Source organism: Platalea leucorodia (assembly GCF_965183815.1).
Source record: "Platalea leucorodia genome assembly, contig: HAP1_HAP1_SCAFFOLD_54, whole genome shotgun sequence".
Taxonomy (NCBI): Eukaryota; Metazoa; Chordata; class Aves; order Pelecaniformes; family Threskiornithidae; genus Platalea; species Platalea leucorodia.
This window is the reverse complement of record NW_028121453.1, coordinates 223,469-246,043: the sequence shown is the minus strand read 5'-3', so window position 1 is coordinate 246,043 and position 22,575 is coordinate 223,469. Positions and strand designations below refer to the sequence as shown.

At 54.6% G+C, this 22,575-nt stretch overlaps 2 protein-coding genes across 2 annotated transcripts in view; both read right to left on the bottom strand.

Annotated features, from left to right (window-relative positions):
- Positions 1-5,198: 5,198 nt before the first annotated feature.
- The window catches only part of LOC309603314 (olfactory receptor 14C36-like), a gene marked incomplete at both ends in the record, with an annotated part of 28,587 nt that continues 11,210 nt past the window's right edge, over positions 5,199-22,575 (bottom strand). Inside the window, one exon of the mRNA XM_082338193.1 lies at positions 5,199-5,329. Coding sequence (XP_082194319.1) covers positions 5,199-5,329 — 131 coding nt within the window. The remainder of the gene's footprint in view (positions 5,330-22,575) is intronic.
- LOC309603335 (olfactory receptor 14A16-like) lies at positions 18,299-19,243 on the bottom strand (the record flags this gene model as incomplete). The annotated part of the gene is made up of 1 exon (XM_082338207.1): positions 18,299-19,243. Exon 1 carries the CDS (start codon positions 19,232-19,234, stop codon positions 18,299-18,301), a length of 936 nt encoding a protein of 311 aa, XP_082194333.1. The 5' UTR covers positions 19,235-19,243.

Genomic DNA, 22,575 nt, shown 5'->3' with positions numbered 1-22,575 from the left:
CAGGTTTCCTGTGACCCTGGAAGAAAGTCACATGTCAGTACAGTCAGAGCAGCTGCAGCTTTCTTGTCCTGCTCCAGGCTGTGTGGCTCAGATGCAGGGCTACTTGACAGGTATCCCCAAACAGCCCTGGTCACTTCCTTTGCTTCACCATTCATTTCCTTTTCATTAATTTCCCACCTCTCAAGTGCTACTCTTGAACCAGCCTTAGCCCCGCCCCTGCAAAAAGCCAGCCCTTTTTCACCATTTCCCCACTGGCGCTGCCTTTCCTCACTTTGTACCCACCTTTGCTGTTTCTGAGATGGTTATCACAGTGCTTTCTACCTTGATTAGCAACTCCATTACACTAGTACTCTTTTCTTATCATCGTTAGTGTCCTGCAGCTGCTTAAGTTATGGTCTTGTTAAAGGCACCGTGCCTCAGGATGGGCATCAGCACATGTACTTTCAGTGCTTGACTGCTGGAGGTTCAGTCCAGAGGGACCTCGACACCTCTGGGGATTTGGCCGACAGAAACCTGAAGGTTTAGAAGGAAAAGCTGGAGAACAACTGCATGCAGCAGCATGGGCAGTGACCATACCAGCTAAGGAGTGCCCTGAGGAGAAGGGCCTGCGAGTCATGATGGCTGCCATAGGAGCCCGTGGGCTTTGCATTTCAAAAGGAAAATGGAGAGACTGGAGAGGGCCCAGAGGAGGTCTGCCAAGATGGAGTGAGGAGCCTAAAGCAGGAGGTGTGAGGAGAGTCTGAGGGAACTGGGACTCTCTAGCCTGCTGAAGTGGAGGCATGGGGCAACCTAACAAGAGCTTACACCCACCTGAAGAGGTGACAGATCCAAGCTCTCTTCTGCAGTGGCCTATGAAAGAGGCAACAGCCACAAAGTGCCTCTTGGCAGGAAAATAGGAAAGATAAAATGGACTAGGAGGAGTGTTGCTGTGATCTCCACCTTTGGAACTCTCCTTTGCTCCACAAAGTCACAGCCAGCCTGGAGGCTGGACTACAGTCCCCCTGCAGGCTCTTTCCCACCAACCCTTCCAGGAGCCTGAGCCTTGACCATGTGCCCTAGGAGAAAAGATTAAGGTGGAGGTGAGGGTCTCTACATCATGTGCTCACAGGACAATTTAGGTTGGAAGGGCGCTCAGGTGGTCTGTAGTCCAATGCCCAGCTCCAAGAAGGGCCAGCTCTGAGGTCAGACCAGGTTCTTCAGTAAATGTCAGCATCCAGAGGGAAGGTTTACACATCTAGGCCACCATTACAGAAATGGAGACGAGATCTTTGGCCAGGTCCCTGAACAGCTCCCATCAGGACGCCATGCCTCCTGAGACTCCTGGGAACATCCACCTTCTTGTCCAGAGGAGTGGGTTCCTTAGGCAAGTGTCCTGGCATAGCTCCAGAGCATGGGGTGCTTTAGGCTGGAAACAGAATTGAAAGCAAGCCTCTGACTTGGGTACTATCAACTTCATGGCTAAAGGAGAGGGAGATGGAGGGATCTCAGCATTTCCAGCTTCCTGCAGATTTAAGGCCTCAGAGAAAGGAGGTGAAGACAACAGTTTTGAACTAGCAGGTAGAGGCCCCAGGTGAGGTTGGTCATGGCCATGAAGGCCTATGGATGCTCTCAGGGCCCTGACATGGGATCCCATGGTATCCCACCTGCCCGTGCCCTCAACAGAACAAGTTCTCACTCCCTGATGTGCAGGGTCTGCTCTCTGCTCCTCTCCTTCCCCATTTCCCTGGGAATCTGGGAGACAACCATTTCTTCATCACTACAGCCAAGGCTGATGTTGGTCTTCACATCCCTGACGAGCCCTTCCTCTTTTGGGAATATGAGGTCCAGGTGAGCATCAGACTGGATGGCTCAGTTAGAAGCAGGAAGGGGGTTTGCAAGAAGGACAAAGTGCTGCTGAGAAAGTCGCTGGGGGAGGACAGCCTGTGACCCAGCCACACTGTGGACATCATGCTGGTGGCGGACCAGCAAGGTACCAGCTCTGCAGAGAAGGACTTTGAGATCCTGGAGGACAACAAGCTGAGCATGAGCTTGCATTGCACCCTTGCAACAAAGGCCAACAGCCTCCTGGGCTGCATTAGGAAAAGCCTTGCTGGCAGATGGAGGGAGGTGACCCTTCCCCTCCAGTCAGCCCTGGGGAGGCCCCATCTGGAGTGCTGTGTCCAGTGCTGGGCTCCTCACTACAATAAAGTTGTTGACCTACGAAAGCAAGTCCAGCAAAGGGTAACAAAGCTGTTTTAAGGGACTGCAGCATCTTTCATAGGAGGAAATGCTGAGAGACGTGGGACTGTTCAGTCTGGAGAAGAAAAGGCGCAGAGGGATCTTGTTAATGCATATAAATACCTGATGGGAGGGCATGAAGACCAGGGAGCCCAACTCTTCTCAGTAGTTCCCAGTGACAAGACAAGGGGTGATGGACATTTTCCGTCTGAAATCAAAAAGCACTTTTAGACTGTGAGGGTGGTCAAACACTGGAACAGGCTGTCGAGTCTCCATTCATGGAGATATTCCAAACCCAGCTAGGGACGGTGCTGGCCAACCTGCTCTGGCTCACCCTGCCTCAGCTGAGGGGTTGGACCAGATGATCTCCAGAGATCCCTTCCAACCTCAGCTATTCTGTAAGTATAAAGGAGAAAAGTAAGACAGAAAGGAACAACACCTAGCCTTGACAACAAATACCTTGGAATCCTATGGAGAGGACCCATGCTGAGAAGGGGAAAACTGTCATCAGGAAGGAGCAGCAGAGATGAACCATTAGGTACTGGCTGTAACCCCCATTTCCCATCCCACTTGTGCCTCTCAGTGCTGGAGTGAGTAGAAGAATTGGGAATTAAGCAGTAATTTGAGCCTGGTGTCATGGTTTAACCCCAGCCAGCAACTAAGCACAACACAGCCACTCGCTCACTCCCCCCCGCAGTGGGATGGGGGAGAGAATCAGAAGAGTAAAAGGGAGAAAACTCATGGGTTGAGATAAAGACAGTTTAATAATTGAAATAAAATAAAATAAAATAAAATAAAATAAAATAAAATAAAATAGTAGTACTAGTAGTAGTAGTAGTAGTAGTAATAATAATAATAATAATAATAATAATAATAATAATAATATACAAAGCATGTGTTGCATGATGCAATTGCTCCCCACCCCATCCCTGAGCAGTGGTCCCCCACCCCTGGCCAACTTCCCCCAGCTTCTGTACTGACCATGATGTCAAATGGTATGGAATAGCCCCTTGGCCAGTCTGGGTCAGCTGTCCTGGCTGTGCCCCCTCCCATCTTCTTGTGCACCTGGCAGAGCATGGGAAGTTGAAAACTCCTTGACTGGTGTAAGCGCTACTTAGCAACACCTAAACCATCAGTGTGTTATCAACATTATTCTCATAGTAAATCCAAAACACAGCACTGTACCAGCTACTAGGAAGAAAATTATCTCTATCCCAGCCAAAACGAGGACACTGGGAAAAAAGAAGTTGGGTAGGGAATGGTCTTCAATGTTTTTATCATAGTTTCTCACTATCCAAATTTATTTTGACAATAAATTGGAAATTGGTAAGTGATCTCTCTGTCTTTATCTGGACCCATGACCTTTTTAATCTTATTTTCCCATGTCCCCCCGCCCCATCATTTTGAGGAGGGTGGGTGAGTGAGTAGCTGGGTGGGTGTCTGGATGCTGGCCAAAGCTAACCCACCACAGGACCGCATCAGGAATGCTGTGTCCAGTATGGGGCTCTCCAGCACCAGAAAGAACCTGAGAGACTGGAGGGAGTCCTGCAGGGGCCAGAAGTGTGGTTGGGGCCTGGAGCCCACTCTGGACAAGGAGAGGCTGAGAGAGTTGGGGATTTTTGAGAAATCCCTCCAAGTCAAACACAGGAGCAAGGACCCAGGCCAGTTGGTGGGATCTCAGTCAATGGAGATCTCAACGTTTGCTGAGACAAGGCCATGAGCACCTGAACCAGCTGGAGCTGTTTGAGAAAGGGCTTGGCTGAGAGACCAGCTGTGGCAAGAGCCCTGGGACTTGTGTGTAATAAGTGTCAGTAGGAAACTGCTTCCCTTTTTCTTAATAAAGGTGGTGGAGCTGGGTAACCACAGAGCCCCGGAGGAGGACAGAGGTGACCATGAAGCAAAGGACCCTTCTCAGGATTGAGGTGTATGGCCAGCAATGGAAATGGCCGGTGTGTGGGAGGATTTCCATGAGAGAGCTTCCCTGGGCTGTCCAGGGACCATGGCAGAGACCAAGCCCCTCTTCTGCACCTTCAGTGCCTTGCTTCCTTCACCGTGATGCCTGGCTCTGCACTGAGAGCACCCCGCTGGGTGCCCCCACCCAGCTTAGCTCTACACTGGTGCTTTCCTCTCCCGGGCACTTCCCAGCCCAGCCCAGCCCCTCCCCAGCTCTCCAGAACCTCCCCTGCCCCCTCCCCAGCCCAGCCCAGTCTGGGCTGACCCCACAGTAGCGTCCACCACAGGGTGCTGCAGAGCTCTGGGCACTCACCCCACAGCCACCCCCCTCTGAAGGGCACAGCAGGTCCTAGGGGGCAGAGAGGGTTCTCAGCCTTCCCCATTAGCCCCAGGGCTGAGGTCCAGCCATAGCCTGAGGAGACAGAGGCCAGTGTCTCCTATTGTCTCCAAGAGAACTTTATTGCCAACTGACAGAAGCCCCTCTAAGACAGCCCCTCTCCCCAGCACAAGACTCCTGGCCCAGGGGCTCCTCAGGCTGCTCCTGCTGCCCCATTAACAGTGCAGCTTGCCCAAGTTGGTGCATGCAGAAATCGGTCTCTCTGCCATTTATCCCCCCCTGGAAGCACGGAGTTGCTCCTTTGCTCTTCCATAGGGACGTCCCTGCACCCAGAGTGCCTTATCCCAGGGAACTGTGCCCATGGAGGACCCAAGCACAGCAGCATGAGCTCGTGGGAGTAATCTCTTCAGCCTCTTCCTGACCTCAGGTTTGGAAGAAGAGCCCAACCTCCAGACATCTGCACTGAGGAAATTCCCTTTTATTGCAGAGATGTGACACAGGAGGCCACCTGTACAGTTGTGCCAGATGCATGTACAAAGGCCTCTAGGTCAGACAGACTGGTGTCTTGTCTCCGGAGAAGTGGAGTGGCTGCAGACTTTCTTGGACAAACATGGTTATCACAGATAAAATGCCCAAAGCACAGGAGGATCCTGATATGAACTGGAAATCTCTTGTGAAGAGACATGGGTAGCTATTGCTGCTGCAAGACTACTGATTGAATCATCTTCTTCAGTGCGTCCTTGAGCGCCTGGTTCCTCAGGCTGTAGATGAGGGGGTTCACTGCTGGAGGCACCACTGAGTAGACAACGGCAACCACCACATCTAGGAATGGGGAGGAGGTGGCAGGGTGTGGGATATCTGAAAAGCCAAGGACATGTAGTGAGCAACCCAGACTCAGACTATGTGGACTTAATCTGCATTTAACGCAAGAGGAATTCAAGGATGCTGCGAAGGTCGACTGTGGTTTGGAAGACATGAAACAAGCAGATTAAGAGGAAGAAACTATTGGCTTGCAATGTTGAAAACAAGATATGGGAGAAGCGGGCGGTGCGTGTGAACTATTGTTATGAACGAATCAGAATATTGCTAGTAGCGCATGAACAGCATATTGCCAAACATAGTTAACCAATTAGCGATAAGTTTATGCATGATTCGGAAGGCAAGAAACTATATTAACTAAGCTGTGTATGTAATAAAGGGACATTTTGCTTGATCATATTGATCGTGTGCTGTGTCCGTGACTTCCGCGTCAGCAGGTGGCGCCCGAAAAGTGACCCCGTGCCTTTGAACGTCCCCGTGGTGTTGGAACACAGCAGAACGTCCCCGTGGCAGTGGCCCTATGCCTTAGAACCTCCCCGTGGTAGTAGAACCCATCAGAACGTCTCTGTGCTGGTGGCCCTGTGACTTTGAATGTCCCCGTGGTTGTAGAATCCATCAGAACATCACCGTCGCTGTTCCTCTGCGCCTTGAGAACCTCCCCGTGGTGGTGGAACCCATCAGAACATCGCCATGTTGGTGGACCCCTGCCTTCGAACCTCCCCGTGGTGGTGGAACCCATCAGAATGTCCCCGTGGTCGTGACCCGTTGCCTTCGAACCTCCCTGTGGTGGTGGAACCAATCAGAAGGTCACAATGGCTGTTCCCCTGTGCCTTACAACATCCCGGTGAAGGTGGAACCCAACAGAACGTCCCCATGGTGGTGGCCCAGTGCCTTCGAACCTCCCCGTGGTGGTGGAACACAGCAGAATGTCCGCGTGGCGGTGGCCCCATTTCTTAGACCATCTCCGTGGTGGTGGAACGCATCAGCACATCACCGTGGCGGTTCCCCTGCACCTTGAGAACCTCCCCGTAGTGGAGGAACCAATCAGAACATCGCCATGGTGGTGGACCCCTTCCTTCGAACCTCCCCGTGTGGTGGAACCCAGCAGAACGTTACCGTAGTGGAGGTCCCACGCTTCAGAACCTCTCCGTGAAGGTGAAACCCAGCAGAACATACCCCCGCTGGTGGCCCGTTGCCTTAGAACATCCCTGTGGCTGTGGAACTCATCCGAACATCACCGTGGCGATTCCTCTGCGCCTTAGTACCTCCCCGTGGTTGTGGAAGCAGCATAACGTCCCCATGGTGCTGGCCCTGTGCCTTAGAACCTCCCCATGGTGGTGGCACCCATCAGAACATGTCCACGATTGTAGCCCCACGCCTTAGAAACTCCCCGTGGTGGTGGAACCCATCAGAATGTCCCCGTCGTGGTGGCCCCGTGCCTTTAAAGCTCCCCGTGGTGGTGGAACCCATCAGAACATCGCCATGGTAGTGGATCCCTGCCTTCGAACCTCCCCGTGGTGGTGGAACACAGCAGAACATCCCCGTGCTAGTGGCCCCACACCTTCGAACCTCCCCGTGGCGGTGGAACACATCAGAACATCTCCACGATTGTAGCCCCACGCCTTGGAAATTCCCCGTGGTGGTGGTGGCCCATCAGAACGTCCCCGTCGCGGTGGACCCATGCCTTTGAACCTCCCCATGGTGGTAGAACCAAAAAGAACATCTGCACAATTGTAGCCCACGCCTTAGAACCTCCCCTTGGTGCTGGACCCATCAGAACGTCCCCATGGTGGTTCCCCTGCATCTTACAACCTCTCGGTGGTGGTGAAAGCCATCAGAACGTCCAAATCGTGGTGGCCCCGTGCCTTTGAACATCCCCGTGGTGGCGGAACACAGCAGAACGTCCCCTTGGCGATGGCCCTACGCCTTAGAACCTCCCCGTGGTGGTAGAACCCATCAGAACGTCTCCGTGTTGGTGGCCCTGTGCCTTTGAACGTCCTCGTGGTGGTGGAACCCATCAAAACATCACCATCGTGGTTCCCCCTCGCCTTGAGAACTTCCCCGTGGTGGTAGAACCCATCAGAACATGGCCATGTATGTGAACCCCTGCCTTCGAACCTCCCCGTGGTGGTGGAACCCATCAGAATGTCCCCGTGGTCGTGACCCGTTGCCTTCGAACCTCCCTGTGGTGGTGGAATCTATCAGAAGGTCACAATGGCGGTTCCCCTGTGCCTTACAACGTCCCGGTGAAGGTGGAACCCAACAGAACGTCCCCATGGTGGTGGCCCACTACCTTCGAACCTCCGCATGGTGGTGGAACCAGTCAGAACATCGCCATGGTGGTGGGCCCCTGCCTTCGAACCTCCCCGTGGTGGTGGAACACAGCAGAATGTCCCCGTGGCGGTGGCCCCATGTCTTAGACCCTCCCCTTGGTGGTGGAACCCATCAGAACGTCCCCATGGTGATGGCTCTACGCCTTAGAACCTCCCTATGGTGGTGGAACCCATGAGAACGTAACCGTAGCGGTTCTCCTGCACCCTAGAACCTGCCAGAGACAGTGGAACCCATCAGAAGGTGACCATGGTGGTGTCCCCGTGACTATAGAACCTCCCAGTGGTGGTGGAACCCATCAGAACGTCACTGTGGTGGTGGTCCCATTCCTTCGAACCTCCCCGTGGTGGTGGAACCAAGCAGAACGTCCCCATGGTGGTGGCCCCGTGCCTTTGAACCTCCCCATGGTGGTGGAACCCATCAGAACGTCCCCGTGCTAGTGGCCCCACACCTTCGAACCTCCCCGTGGCGGTGGAACCCATCAGAACATCTCCACGATTGTAGCCCCACGCCTTGGAAACTCCCCGTGGTGGTGGAACCCATCAGAATGTCCCCGTGGTGGTGGCCCCATGCCTTCGAACCTCCCACTGGCGGTGGAACACAGCAGAAGGTCCCCGTGGCGGTGGCCCTATGCCTTAGAACCTCCCCGTGGTGGTAGAACCCATGAGAACGTCTCCGTGATGGTGACCCCGTTCCTTAGAACGTCCCGGTGGTGGTGGAACCCATCAGAACGTCACAATGGCGGTTCTCCTGCGCCTTTAGAACCTCCCCGTGGTGGTGGAACTGATCAGAACATCGCCATGGTGATGGGCCCCGGCCTTCGAACCTCCCCGTGGTGGTGCAACCCATCAGAATGTCCCCGTGGTTGTGACCCGTTGCCTTCGAACCTCCCCGTGGTGGTGAAACTCATCAGAACATCGCCATGGTGGTGGGCCCCTGCCTTCAAACCTCCCCATGGTGGCGGAACAAAGCAGAATGTCCCCGTGGCGGTGGCCCTACGTCTTAAAACCTCCCCGCGGTGGTAGAACCCATCAGAACGACTCCGTGTTGGTGGCCCTGTGCCTTTGAACGTCCTCATGGTGGTGGAACCCATCAAAACATCACCGTCGCAGTTGCCCTGCGCCTTTAGAACCTCCGCGTGGTGGTGGAACCTATCAGAACATCGCTATGTTTGTGGACCCCTGCCTTCGAACCTCCCCGTGGTGGTGGAACCCATCAGAATGTCCCCGTGGTCGTGACCCGTTGCCTTCGAACCTCCCTGTGGTGGTGGAACCAATCAGAAGGTCACAATGGCGGTTCCCCTGTGCCTTACAACGTCCCGGTGAAGGTGGAACCCAACAGAACGTCCCCATGGTGGTGGCCCAGTGCCTTCGAACCTCCGCGTGGAGGTGGAACCCATCAGAACATCGCCATGGTGGTGGGCCCCTGCCTTCGAACCTCCCCGTGGTGGTGGAACACAGCAGAATGTCCCCGTGGCGGTGGCCCCATGTCTTAGACCCTCCCCGTAGTGGTGGAACCCATCAGAACGTCCCCATGGTGATGGCTCTACGCCTTCGAAAATCCATATGGTGGTGGAACCCATGCGAACGTCACCGTAGAGGTTCTCCTGCACCTTAGAACCGGCCGGAGAAGGTGGAACCCATCAGAACATGACAATGGTAGTGGCCCCGTGACTACAGAACCTCCCCGTGGTGGTGGAACCCATCAGAACGTCCCCGTGGTGGTTCCCCTGCATCTTACAACCTCCCGGTGGTGGTGAAAGCCATCAGAACGTCCCAATCGTGGTAGCCCTGTGCCTTTGAACCTCCCCATGGTGGTGGAACACAGCAGAAGGTCCCCGTGGCGGTGGCCCTACGCCTTAGAACCTCCCCGTGGTGGTAGAACCCATCAGAACGTCTCCGTGTTGGTGGCCCTGTGCCTTTGAACGTCCTCGTGGTGGTGGAACCCATCAAAACATCACCGTCGCGGTTCCCCTGCGCATTGAGAACCTCCGCGTGGTGGTGGAACCCATCAGAACATGGCCATGTATGTGAACCCCTGCCTTCGAACCTCCCCGTGGTGGTGGAACCCATCAGAATGTCCCCGTGGTCGTGACCCGTTGCCTTCGAACCTCCCTGTGGTGGTGGAACCTATCAGAAGGTCACAATGGCGGTTTCCCTGTGCCTTACAACGTCCCGGTGAAGGTGGAACCCATCAGAACATCGCCATGGTGGTGGGCCCCTGCCTTCGAACCTCCCCGTAGTGGTGGAACACAGCAGAATGTCCCCGTGGCAGTGGCCCCATGTCTTAGGCCCTCCCCGTGGTGGTGGAACCCATCAGAACGTCCCCATGGTGATGGCTCTACGCCTTAGAACCTCCCTATGGTGTTGGAACCCATGCGAACATCACCGTAGCGGTTCTCCTGCACTTTAGAACCTGCCAGAGAAGGTGGAACCTATCAGAAGGTGACAATGGTAGTGGCCCCGTGACTATAGAACCTCCCAGTGGTGGTGGAACCCATCAGAACGTCCCCGTGGTGGTTCCCCTGCATCTTATAACCTCCCGGTGGTGGTGAAACCCATCAGAACGTCCCAATCGTGGTGGCCCCGTGCCTTTGAACCTCCCCATGGTGGCGGAACTCAGCAGAATGGCCGTGTGGCGGTGGCCCTACGCCTTAGAACCTCCCCGTGGTGGTAGAACCTATCAGAACGTCTCTGTGCTGGTGGCCCTGTGCCTTTGAACGTCCTCATGGTGGTGGAACCCATCAAAACATCACCGTCGCGGTTCCCCTGCACCTTGAGAACCTCCCCGTGTTGGTGGAACCCAGCAGAACGTCACAGTGGCAGTGGTCCCACGCCTTCAAAACTCCCCATGGTGGTGGAACCCGTCAGAAAGTCACCGTGGTGTTGGCTCTGCACCTTGGAACCTTCCTGTGGCGGTGGAAGCCATCAGAACGACCCCGTGGTGGTGGCCCCGAGCCTTCAAACCTCCCTCGGACTGTGGAACCAGTAAGAATGTCGCGGTAGTGGTGGCTCTGCGCCTTATAAGCTCCCGGTTGTAGTGGAGCCCATCAGAACGTCACCGTGGTGGTGGTCCCCCATCTTCAAACCTACCCGTGGTGGTGTAAACAAGCAGAAGGTCACCGTGGCGGTCCCCCGCGCCTTTCGGACCTTCCCATGGTGTTGGAACCCATCAAAACATCACCGTGGTGGATGCCTCGTGGCTTCGAAGCTCCCCGTGGCGGTGGAAGCCATCAGAACGTCCCAATGGCGGGTCCTCCTCACCTTAAGAACCTCAACGTGTCCGTGGAATGCATCAGAATGTCCCTGTGGCTCCGCGACGTAGATCCTCCCCGTGGTGGTGGAACCCATCAGAACATCCCCACACTGGTGGCCCCACGCCTTCGAACTTCCCCGTGGGGCTAGAAGCCATCAGAAAATCCTGTGGCAGTGGCCCCACGCCTTAGAACCTCCCCGTGGTGGTGGAACCCATCAGAACGACACCGTGGCGGTTTCTCTGTGCCTTAGAACCTCCCCGTGCAGGTGGAACCAGCATAACGTCCCCATGGTTGTGTCCCCACGCCTTTGAACTTCCCGTTGGCAGTGGAACCCATGAGAACGTTCCCATGGTGGTGGCTCCGCACCTTGGAACCTCCCGGTGGCAGTGGATCCCCGTGGTGGTGGCCTAAAGCATTAGAAACTCCCTGTGGCGGTTCAACCATTGAAACATAACTGTGGTGGTGATCACATGCCTTTGAACCTTCCTGTGATGGTGGAACCCAGCAGAACGTCCCCGTGGCAGTGGCCCCACGCCTTCGAAAATCTCCGTGGTTGTGGAACCCATCAGAACGTACCCATGGTGGTGGCCCAATGCCTTAGAACCTCTCTGTGGCGGTGGAACCCATCAAAACATCACCGTGGCGGTGGCCCCATGCCTTCAAAACTTCCCACAGTGGTGGAACCCATCAGAAAGTCCCCGTGGAGGTGGCTCCTTGCCTTAGAACCTCCTAGCGGTGGTGGAACACATCGGAACATCACCGTGGCAGTCCCCCTGCACCTTAGAACCTCCCCGTGACGGTAGAACCAGCTTAATGTTCCCATGGCTGTGGCCCGTGCCTTAGAATATCCCTGTGAGGTGGAACCCATCAGAATGTCCCCGTTGTGGTGGCCCAAAACCTTAGAACCTCACCGTGGCGGTGGAACCCATGAAAACATCACCGTGGCGGTGGTCCCACGCCTTCGAACCTCCCCGTGATAGTGGAATCCAGCAGAATTTCCAAGTGGCGGCAGCCCCACACCTTAGAACCGCCCCGTAGCAGTAGAACCCATCAGAACATCACCGTGGAAGTTTCCCCACCCCTTGGAACCTCCCCATGGTGGTGGAACACATTGGAACGTCTCCACGGTTGTGGCACAACGCCTTAGAACTTCCTGGTTGTGGTGGAACCCATGAGAACGTTACCGTGGTGGTGGTCCCACGCCTTCGAACTTCCCCGTGGTGGTGAAAACAAGCAGAACGTCACCGTGGCGGTGGCCTCATTCCTTCGAAACTTCCCGTGGTTCTGGAACCCATATGAACGTCCCCATGGTGGTTCCCCCGTGCCTTAAGAACCTCCCCGTAGTGGTGGAACCCATCAGAACATCCCCATCGTGGTTCCCCCGCCTCTTGGAACCTCCCCGTGGTGGTGGAACCCATCAGAACGTCACCGTGGTGGTGGCTCCGCGCCTTCGAACCTCCCTGTGGTGGTGGAAGCCATCAGAATGTCCCCGTGGTAAATGTCCCACGCCTTCGAACCTCCCTATGGCGGTGAAACCAACCAGAATGTCCCCATGGCGGTGGCCCAATGCTTTAAGAGATTCCCCGTGGTGGTGGAACCCATCAGAACGTCCCCACAGTGGTGGACCCCTGACTTCGAACCTCCCCGTGATGGCAGAACCCATCAGAATGTGACCATGGTGGAGTCCAAACACCTTAGAATCTCCCCGTGGTTGTGGAAACAAGCAGAACGTCATCGTGTTTGTTGTCCCAGGCCATCTTAACTTCCCGTAGTGGTGGAAGACATTAGAATGTCCCCGTCGCCATGGCCACACGCCTTACGACCTCTCCGTGGTGGTGGAACCCATCAGAACGTCTCTGTGGTGGTGGCCCCATGCCTTTAAAGCCTCCCTGTGGTGGTGGTGCCCATTAGAACATCCCCGTGGTGATTTCCCTGCCCCTTAGAACCTCCCCGTGGTGGTGGAACCCATCAGAACGTCCCTGCGGTGGTGTCCCCGCAACTTATAACCTCCCCATGGTGGTGGAACCTATCAGAACTTCCCTGTGGTGGTGGCCCAGCACCTTAGAACCTCTCCGTGGTGGTGGAAGCCATCAGAACGTCCCCACAGTGGTAGCCCCACGCCTTAGAACCTCCCCGTGGTGGTGGAACACATCAGAACGTCCCCGTGGTTGTGGCCCCACGTCTTAGAACCTCCCCATGGTGGTGGAACCCAGCAGAACGTCCCCGTGGTCGTTGAACACATCAGAATCTCCCCGTGGTGGTGAAACCCATCAGAAGGTCGCCGTGGTCGTGACCCCATGCCTTAGAACCTCCCCGTGGTGGTGGAACCCATCAGAACGGAACCATGGCTGTGATCCCACACCTTCGAACCTCCCCGTGGTGGTGGAACCCATCAGAACGTGACCGTGATGGTGGCCCAGCGCCTTAGAAGTTCCCCATGGTGGTGGAACCAATCAGAACATCTTCGTGGTCATGGCCTTAAAATCTCGCCGTGGTGGTGGAATGTGGCAATGAATCACGGACTCCGCGTATGAGTTTAGGTGAAGACAAGCGAAGACATGTGAAGGCGACGACAATGGCAATGACAATGGCAATGGCAATGGTGATGATAATAACACTTTATTTTTACAATCTATCCCTTTTATAATATGATCTAGTGTTCATGAGGAAGAAAAAGCCATTTCATTGGCTACTGTCTTGCGTCCACGCATCTCTTCAGCATTACTTATTTGTTCTTCAAGCTGGTGCACACGAATTCCTGTTTCAGGGATGTATCCAATGTCATCCTTATTTTTCTGCCTTTGAGTTTCACAGGCTTGTTTGTAAGAAGCCTCAAGGCCACAGCTGCATTCCTGTGAACCTGTTTGTAACAAGCCTGAAGGGCACAGCTGCATCTCGTCTAAGTAAAACACTTTCTCATTTATTCCTACACAACAGCTTTGCTCAAAGCAGGGGCAGCTGGGGCAGGTTGCCAAAAGCCATTGGGTCCAGCTGGGTTGTGAATATTTCCAAGGACGGAGACTCTCTGGGAAACTAGATCCAGTGTTTGACCTCCCTCACATTCAACAAGTGTTGTCTTGTGTTCAGATGGAATTTCATGGGGTTTAATCTTTTTTTCTGTCACTGGGTACCACTGAGAAGAGTCTGGATCCCTCTTCTTCACTCCCTCCCATCAGGTTTATTTTTACACTTTAATGAGATTCCCCCCAAGCCTTCTCTTCTCTAGGCTGAACGGTCCCAGCTCTCTCAGCCTCTCTTCATGTGAAAGATGCTCTGGTCCTCAGTCATCTTCATGGCCCAGAGACAGCCTCGTTTCTGCAAGTTCTCAATTTCGTTGCACTGAGGAGCCCAGAACTGGACCCAGCACTCCAGGTATTGCCTCACCAGTGCTGAGGAGAGGGGGAAGGATCACCTGCCTCTGCCTGCTGCCCCTCCTAATGCAGCCAAGGATGCTGATTGCCTTCTACACCATGAGGGCACATTGCTGTCTGATGTCACACTTCTTGTCCACCGGGACCTGCAGGTCCTATTCTGTAAAGGACCTTGCATTTCCCTTTGTGGAACTTCATGAGGATCTCCTCTGAACCACTTCTCCAGCCTGTTGAGGTCCCTCGGAATCCCAGTGCAACCCTCTGGTTTATCAGCCACTCCTCCCAGTATCCTGTCATCTGTTAACTCCCTGAGGGTGCCCACGCTCTCATCCTCCAGACCAGTAAGAGATTAAACAGTATCGGCCCTAATATTGGACCCTGGGGAACACCATTAGTGACTTGCCTCCCGCTGGAGTTTGTGTTGCAGGTCACAAAAGCTGTGAGCCCAGCAAGTCAGCCAGTTTGCCATTGCCCTCACTTTCCCCTTCTCTAGTCCATTCTTGGTCTAGGAGGGTGTTATGGGAGCCTGGCTGAGCAGCTCCACAGCTCCTCCTGCTCGTCCTCCTTGAAGACAGGACTGACACACGCTTTCTTCCAGTCCTCAGAAGTCTCACCCAAAAGCCATGGGACCTTTCAGAGGTGACCAAGAGTGGCTTCACAATGACATTGGCCACATTGCTAAGCCCTCACGAGCACATCTTGTCAGCTCCCATGGCCTTGTTTATATCTGGTTTCTCTAAAGGTTCCCTAACCTGATCCTCCTCCACCAGACTTGCCCTCTGGTCTCAGGGGCCTGGGATTCCTGAAGGCCGGTCTCACCAAGAAGGCACTGGATGCCTTGGCCCTTTCTGCATCCTCTGTCATTACAGCCCCAGCCCCATTTAGCAGCAGGCCCGTGTTTTGTCCCAGCCTTCCTTCTGCTGCTGATGTCACTGTAGAAGCTGCTCTTGTTCTTCAAATCCCTCCACAGATGCAACTTCAGGTGGGCTTTGGCTTTCCAAGCCCATTCTTGGGAAGTTATCGTTGATGGTCTCCAGAAACCGCCTGGATTGCATGTGTCCTGCCCTGTTGTCCTTCCAGCAAATATCAGGGTGGTTCAAGTCCTCATGAGGACCAGGGCCTGTGAATGTGGGGTTTCTGCCTGTTGCCTGAAGAAGGCCTCCTCTGGTGCTTCCTGCTCAGGTGCTCTGTACCGGGCACCCTCTACAACATCAGTGATGCTGGTCTGCCTGCTAATCCTGACCCATAAGCTCCTAGCTAGCTCATTACCCATCCCAAGGCAGAGCTCCATGCGTTCCTGCTGACCTCTCCGATAAAGGGCAGCTCCCTCTCCTTTCCTTCCCAAAAAGCTTGGATCCTGCCTGCATGTGCTTGAGGTCTTTGTCCCCTTGGCCATGGCAGCTGTTTGTGGTACCGATGTCTACGAGGAGACAGGTTGCTCTCATGGCACTGGGGCCTTATTGTCTCCTTGCAGCCCCTGGGAAGGCCGGCCACTGCCATACTCTTGTCCTTCACTAAGCATTGCACATCCCACATCACCCTGCCCCAGGAAGCGCCCTGTCATGGTTTAACCCCAGCCAGCACCTAAGAACCACACAGCCGCTCGCTCATTCCCCCAAGGTGGGATGGGGTAGAGAATCCGAAGAGTAAAAGGGAGAAAACTCATGGCTTGAGATAAAGACAGTTTAATAGGGAAAGCAAAAGCCGTACGCACAAGCAGAGCAAAGCAAGGAATTCATTCACTACTTCCCATCGGCCAGCAGGAGTTCAGCCATCCCCAGGAAAGCAGGGCTCCATCACGCGTAACGGATACTAGGGAAGACAAACACCATCACACCGAACACCCCCCCCTTCCTTCTTCTTCCCCTAGCTGTATAGGCTGAGCATGACGTCATATGGTATGGAATAGCCCTTTGGCCAGTCTGTGCCCCCTCCCAGCTTCCTGTGCACCTGGCAGAGCGTGGGAAGCTGAAAAGTCCCTGACTGGTGTAAGCACTACTTGGCAACAAGTTAGCAGTACTTTAGCAACAACTAAAACATCAGTGTGTTATCAACATTATTCTCATCCTAAATCCAAAACACAGCACTCTAGGAGCTACTAGGAAGAAAATTAACTCTATCCCAGCTGAAACCAGGACACAAATACAGGGGAAGGTCAATATTTCTTCTCCCTCAATTAATATACTTCCTAGACATTCCCATTTCACGTCATGGCAGAAAGACACCATCATTTTATTAAAAGTTTTCAATCATTTCAGCTGATGAAAGTTTCAAGCAGTTCTTCCCCTTCCCAGGCAGAGCTCAGCTGTCTGCCCGTGGATCTCGAGTGACTCTTGTAGAGGCCCCGGTGTAGCTGAGGCGTTTCCCTGCGACTGGCCACTGTCACACAGGACAGGAGGTCTCCTGCAGGAGACCAGAGCCCCTCGGGAGCTGCTGAGAGAGGCCAGGCAGAGGACACCTGCACTGGCACCAGGCATCTGTGTCCCTGTAACGTAAGACATCCGTATCCCTGCAGCTACATGCCACCCCGGTTCTGAGAATCATTTATTCTTTCAAAATAGTAATTTAAAACAAAAAAGCTCATGAAATCCCCCAAAGACTGGTACATTACAAGAAAACAAAGCTAAACTAGGAGGAAATGAACACAAAGACTTAAAAAAAAAAAAAAAAAAAAAAAGCTGAAAATTGTATTAAAACATTTTCTTTGTTTTAGATCTTTCCTCATTTCTTCTTTGTTTCATTTTTATTGGTATTTTCTAAGCCTTTCTATCCTAATCAGGCCTGCAGCATAAAAGAAGATATTTCTATGACTTGCAGAGATCCAAATGTGTTCAAACTCCACCAAGACCCACCAAGGGCACAGACCAGCCTCCTCTCTCCTGCACCTGCATGTCTCAGTTCCCTGCCAGGAGACAGGGCTCTACACCACACACCCACTGGAGCACGTCCCTGCCGTGCATGGTCACACAGCTCAGCTAACATTGGTGCTGTCCTCTCCCGGGCACCTTCCAGCCCAGCCCAGACCTTTGCCAGCTCTCCCCACCTCCCCTGCCCTCTCCCCAGCCCAGCAGAGCAGCCCAGCCTGGGCTGGCCCCACGGCAGTGCCCACCGCAGGGTGCTGCAGAGCTCTGGGCACTCACCCCACAGCCCCAGCCCCTCTGAAGGGCACAGCAGCTCCTGGGGGGCAGAGAAGGGTCAGCCTCCCCATCAGCCCCAGGGCTGCAGGCTCACCATGGCATGAGGAAATGGAGGTTAGTGAAGCCAAAGAGCTCCTGGTCTGGGGTCCAGGAGCTCCCCAGCACAGACTGCCTCTGCCAGCTCAGTGCCAGCCCTTCTCCCCAGGCCAGAACAAGAGTCCTGGTCAGGGCACAGAGCAGCCTGCCCCGAGTGGGTGCCTGCAGAAAGAGGTTTCTCTTTCTCATGGATTCCTCCCTGCAGGCATGGAAATGCTCCCTTGCTCTTCTCCCTGGACATCCCTTTCCCCAGGTGGGCATGTCCAGGCTGGCCTGGCCAGCCTGTCTTGGTTCCCACCCCGTGCTCTCCACAGCGCCCTGAGCTGGCAGTGCTGCTCTGAAAAGGGCAGATCCTGCTGTGGTCCATGGCCATGGCTCTAGGGAAGCAGCAGCCGTGGTGTGAAAGTGGCAGAAAGAATCTGTCCACTGAGGCAGCAAGGGGCAGCACCGAGATCCACATGTGCCTGCTCCTCCATGTGGCAGCTGGACCTGTGGCTCCTTGGCCCCTCCTGGATGCTGGGGCTGCACCCCCAGCTCCAGAGGAGATGTAAGAGATGGGAGCAGAGACAAATAATTTGCAGCTGCATTCTTTATTGTGTTTACCTGCACAGGGAGGCTGGTTCCATATGCACATGAAGTCTTTCAGGTCAGAAAACACTGGTAGGGGGGTACGAATAATAATATTTACATGGAAGTCCTATAAGAAGTATAATAAAAAAAGAGAAAACAGGACAGATAAGATCAAAAGAACATCCAAGCTTTTCCTGAGGATGATGAACAATTACTGAAGCTGCGGAAGTCTGTGTTCAAATGGTTTCCACAGGGCCTCCTGGATATCTTTGTTCCTCATGCTGTAGATGACAGGGTTCACTGCTGGAGGCACCACAGTGTACAGCACTGCCACCACCAGATCCAGGGATGAGGAGGAGATGGAGGGGGGCTTCAGGTGGGCAAACATTACAGTGCTGAGGAAAAGGGAAACCACAGCCAGGTGGGGGAGGCACGTGGAAAAGGCTTTGTGCTGTCCCTGCTCAGAAGGGATCCTCAGCACGGCCCTGAAGATCTGCACATAGGACACCACAAGGAAAACAAAACAACCAAAGAATAAAAAGGCACTAACCACAATTAGCCCAACTTCCCTGAGGTAGGCATGTGAGCAGGAGAGCTTGAGGATCTGGGGGATTTCACAGAAGAACTGGTCCAGGACATTGCCTTGGCAGAGGGGTAGGGAAAATGTATTGGCAGTGTGCAGGACAGCATTGAGAAACCCAGTGCCCCAGGCAGCTGCTGCCATGTGGACACAAGCTCTGCTGCCCAGGAGGGTCCCGTAGTGCAGGGGTTTGCAGATGGCCACATAGCGGTCATAGGCCATGACAGTGAGAAGACAATATTCTCCTCCAATGAAGAAGACAAAGAAAAAGAGCTGTGCAGCACATCCCAAGTAGGAGATGGCCGTGATGTCCCACAGGGAATTGGCCATGGCTGTGGGGAGAGTGGTGGAGATGGAGGCCAGGTCTATGAGGGAGAGGTTGAGGAGGAAGAAGTACATGGGGGTGTGGAGGCGGTGGTCACAGGCTACGGCGGTGATGATGAGGCCGTTGCCCAGGAGGGCAGCCAGGTAGATGGCCAGGAAGAGCCAGAAGTGCAAGAGCTGCAGCTCCCGTGTGTCTGCCAATGCCAGGAGGAGGAACTGGGTGATGGAGCTGCTGTTGGACATCTGCTGCTTCTGGGCATGGATACTGCCAAAGGACATAAAACAAAAAAATTTAGAGAAGATTCTCTGAGCAAAATTTCATTCGTTCACTGTGAAATACCTAAAGGTGCTTTTCTTGCCCAGGGGACTCTTACACAGCTCCAAAGCTTCAGCTGTGGTTTGTGCTGGCTGAGTGTGCTGTGCAGAGCCGTGGCCTCTCCCCAGGGGCTCCTGAAGGGTCAGCCCTGCTTTCCAGCAATGACCCATGGAGGCAGCAACAGCCCAGGGTGTTTGGAGGGAGGCTTCCTGGGGAGGAGTTCCCTGTGCTGCACTAGAGCGGAGGGCAAAAAGCCCAGAAGGACACTTTCTTCCCCAGAGGAAGGTGGGAGATGAGGTGCAGCAAATGTGTCTCGTTACACTGTGTTTTAGTATTCAGACACCCCCATCCCACTTGGGAAATGTTCTTGGAAGGGGTCACATTCCCCATTGCCCCATTGCCTCAGTGCAAACCTCCGCCAGTGCTCCCATCCAGGAGGGCTGCTCTGTCCATCAGCCTGGTGCCCAGCTGCTCTGGGCTTGCACCGCTCTCAGCTGCAGGACGACTGCACCCAGAGGTTGCTCTGCAAAAGACACTGGCCTGTCCTGGGAGCAGAGGGGCCCTGTGCCAGGTGCAGAGTTCAAAACACCTCTCCTTTCCAGCACAGCTCTGCAGAGTGTGAGGAAGAGGACAGGACAAGGATGCTGATTGGCATGGGCAGATTGGGTGCTCTCAGACATCTCCAGGGTCCTGCAGGAGAGCTGTGCCCTTCTGGAGGGATGCTCACAGCCCCGCAGGACTCCCTGTCCAGCAGAATCCGGTGTCTTAAGGTGGTGTCTGCTAAGGGACGCAGTGCCTCATTGCCCAAGCACTGAGTGCAGTGTCTCGAGCCTGGCAAATGAAGAGAGGGCTTGGGCACCTTGGTCCCATGGAAACACCTCCAGGGCAGCGCCCTCCAGGTCAGGGCCAGAGCAGGCACTCAGCACCCCCACCCCTTGCCCCACACCACCACCGTTCCTGCCAGGGACCCCATGAGCAGGAAGAAGAGCAGCACAAGCAGGTGGAGGACCAAAGCAGAACTCTGTGACTCTCCTCCTAAGGGAAGCAAGGAGAGGAGAGGCGGCCGGGCACTCAGGAAAGCCTTCTCCTTACCCAGCAGAGCACAGCACCTCCCAGTTAGCAAAAGCCCCGGGCAGTCGCTCGCAGCCCCTTTGCCCTGCAGAGGGAAGCGGCCACGTGTCAGGAGAGATGCCCCTCTGCTGTGCCAGAGCTCTGGCTGCACAGGAGGCAACTCCTGCCCTGGACCACACAGCCTTGAGGGCAGAGGCTGTGCTGGGTGGGAGACGAGAGCAGGGGTCTTGCGCAGAGGCAGGTGTCTGCATTGGAGGGGATGACAGGGAGCTTCCCAACTTCTCCCTCCCATGCCATTTGGGGTTGGAGGTTCCTAGAGCTCTCTGCCCATGTCTCTGCTGCCTGGAGCTATCCCTGCCGGGAACTGTTGCTCTGCCCTCCAGTTTTTCCCTGTCAGGGATCACAGACCCCATCACCCACTCCTGTCTGCTCAGCTCTGACCTCAAGAAACCTCCCCGTTCCAGGCACTCTCTAGAGGTACTCCCCGCTTGCAGGCAGTAAGGAGCAGGTCAGAGAAACCCTGCTGAGGCCAGCAAAGGAGATGCTGGTGCTCTCTGGAGGGAGAGGAGTGGATGGAAGCAGTTGCCTTGGCTCCTACCAGACCTCCTGATCTCTCAGGGTGGCAGCTCAGGACTCTCAGGCTCCCTCGCCAAACGCAGAAGTGCCTTTTCCCCTTTGTCTTGAAACAGCAGGAAACTGAAAGCACAGCCTCAGGAAAGCTCTTTAGCTGTAAGGGATCCCCTGCCTTGCTCTTCCTCTGCAAAAGTCCCCTCTGAAATGCCCTGGGCAGCTCTGGCTGCACACCCTGCCTTCACCCCTTCCCCCTGGTCTAACATGAGCCCCTGGGCTGGGAGGCCTCCTGACAGACCCTGCAGGCTGGAGCCTATGAACGCTTTCGGAGACCCTTCCCGCAACGGCAGCTGCATTGCCCTGCACCAAGAGACTTACCGTGGCAAGGGCTGCAAAGGTTTCTTCCCTTGCAGCTCTCCTCTCTCCTCCCACTCCAGCCTGCCTTTAATCGCGCTCTGCCCTACTCCTTTGCCCAGAGCCCTGCTGCGCTTGGCAGAGGAGTTGCTCCTTGGCAGAGCTGTCTCTCTGCCCTGCTGCCTGCTTACCAGGAGCTCCCTCCACCCCAGGAGCCTGTCTCAGCCCCGGAGGAGGGGACCTGCCCAAGACGCAACTTTCTCTGCCCCCACCCCACTGGGCGCTCCCTCCAGGTGTCCCTGGGGCTCTCCAGGAACCTGCTTGGGAAGAGACTGAAGGAATCACCGCTGTTGCCTGTCTCACCTCTGCAGAGATGTTTCTTTGCAGCAGTGGCCTTGCTGCTCTCTGGGACACAGTTAGGTCTGAGAATTCCCCTTCCTTGGCCCATCATGAGACAGGACACCTGGAGACTGCCAGGGAGGCATCTCCTTTAGCCATGCTGAGGGAAGGCAATCAGCTGAGTCAGTGGAGGCATCTCATGCTGGATTTGTAGTGCTGGGGCTGGAAGGGACCTCAGCTGCCTCCCATGCCTGCCACAAACCCCCAGGATGTGGGATTCCTCTTGCTTCTGTCATGGTGTCTGTTAGAAATAGGCACCTGCACTCCTTTCCTACAGTCCCATGGTCATCGCCCTGTCACTCCAGAAACACAGATGGGTTCTGCCCCTTTATAGCTTGATGGCATGAGGGTACACTGTGTACTGGTGTCCATTAGAGCCTTATAATCCTGCGGGTCTCATGTTCCAGGCCATCGAATCCACACAGTCCAGTAAACCCGGTTTTCCCTTTCTTCCACCTGGCTGGAGGCAGGGCCCCCTCTAATCCTGGTCATAGCATTCATAAAATCATAGAATCATAGAATCATAGAATGGTTTGGGTGGGAAGGGACCTTTAAAGGTCATCTAGTTAAACCCCCCTGCAATGGGCAGGGACTTCTACAACTAGATCAGGTTGCTCAGAGCCCCATCTAGCCTGACCTTGAATGTTTCCAAAGATGGAGCATCTACCACCTCTCTGGGAAACCCGTTCAAGTGTTTCACTTCCCTCATTGTGAAAAATTTTTCCTTGTGTTCAATCTAAATCTACCCTCCTACTGCAGCCTTCTCTTCTCCAGGCTGAACACCCCCAGCTCTTTCAGTCTTTCCTCATAGCAGAGGTGTTCCATCCCTCGGATCATTTTTGTGGCCCTCTTCTGGACCCACTCCAACAGGTCC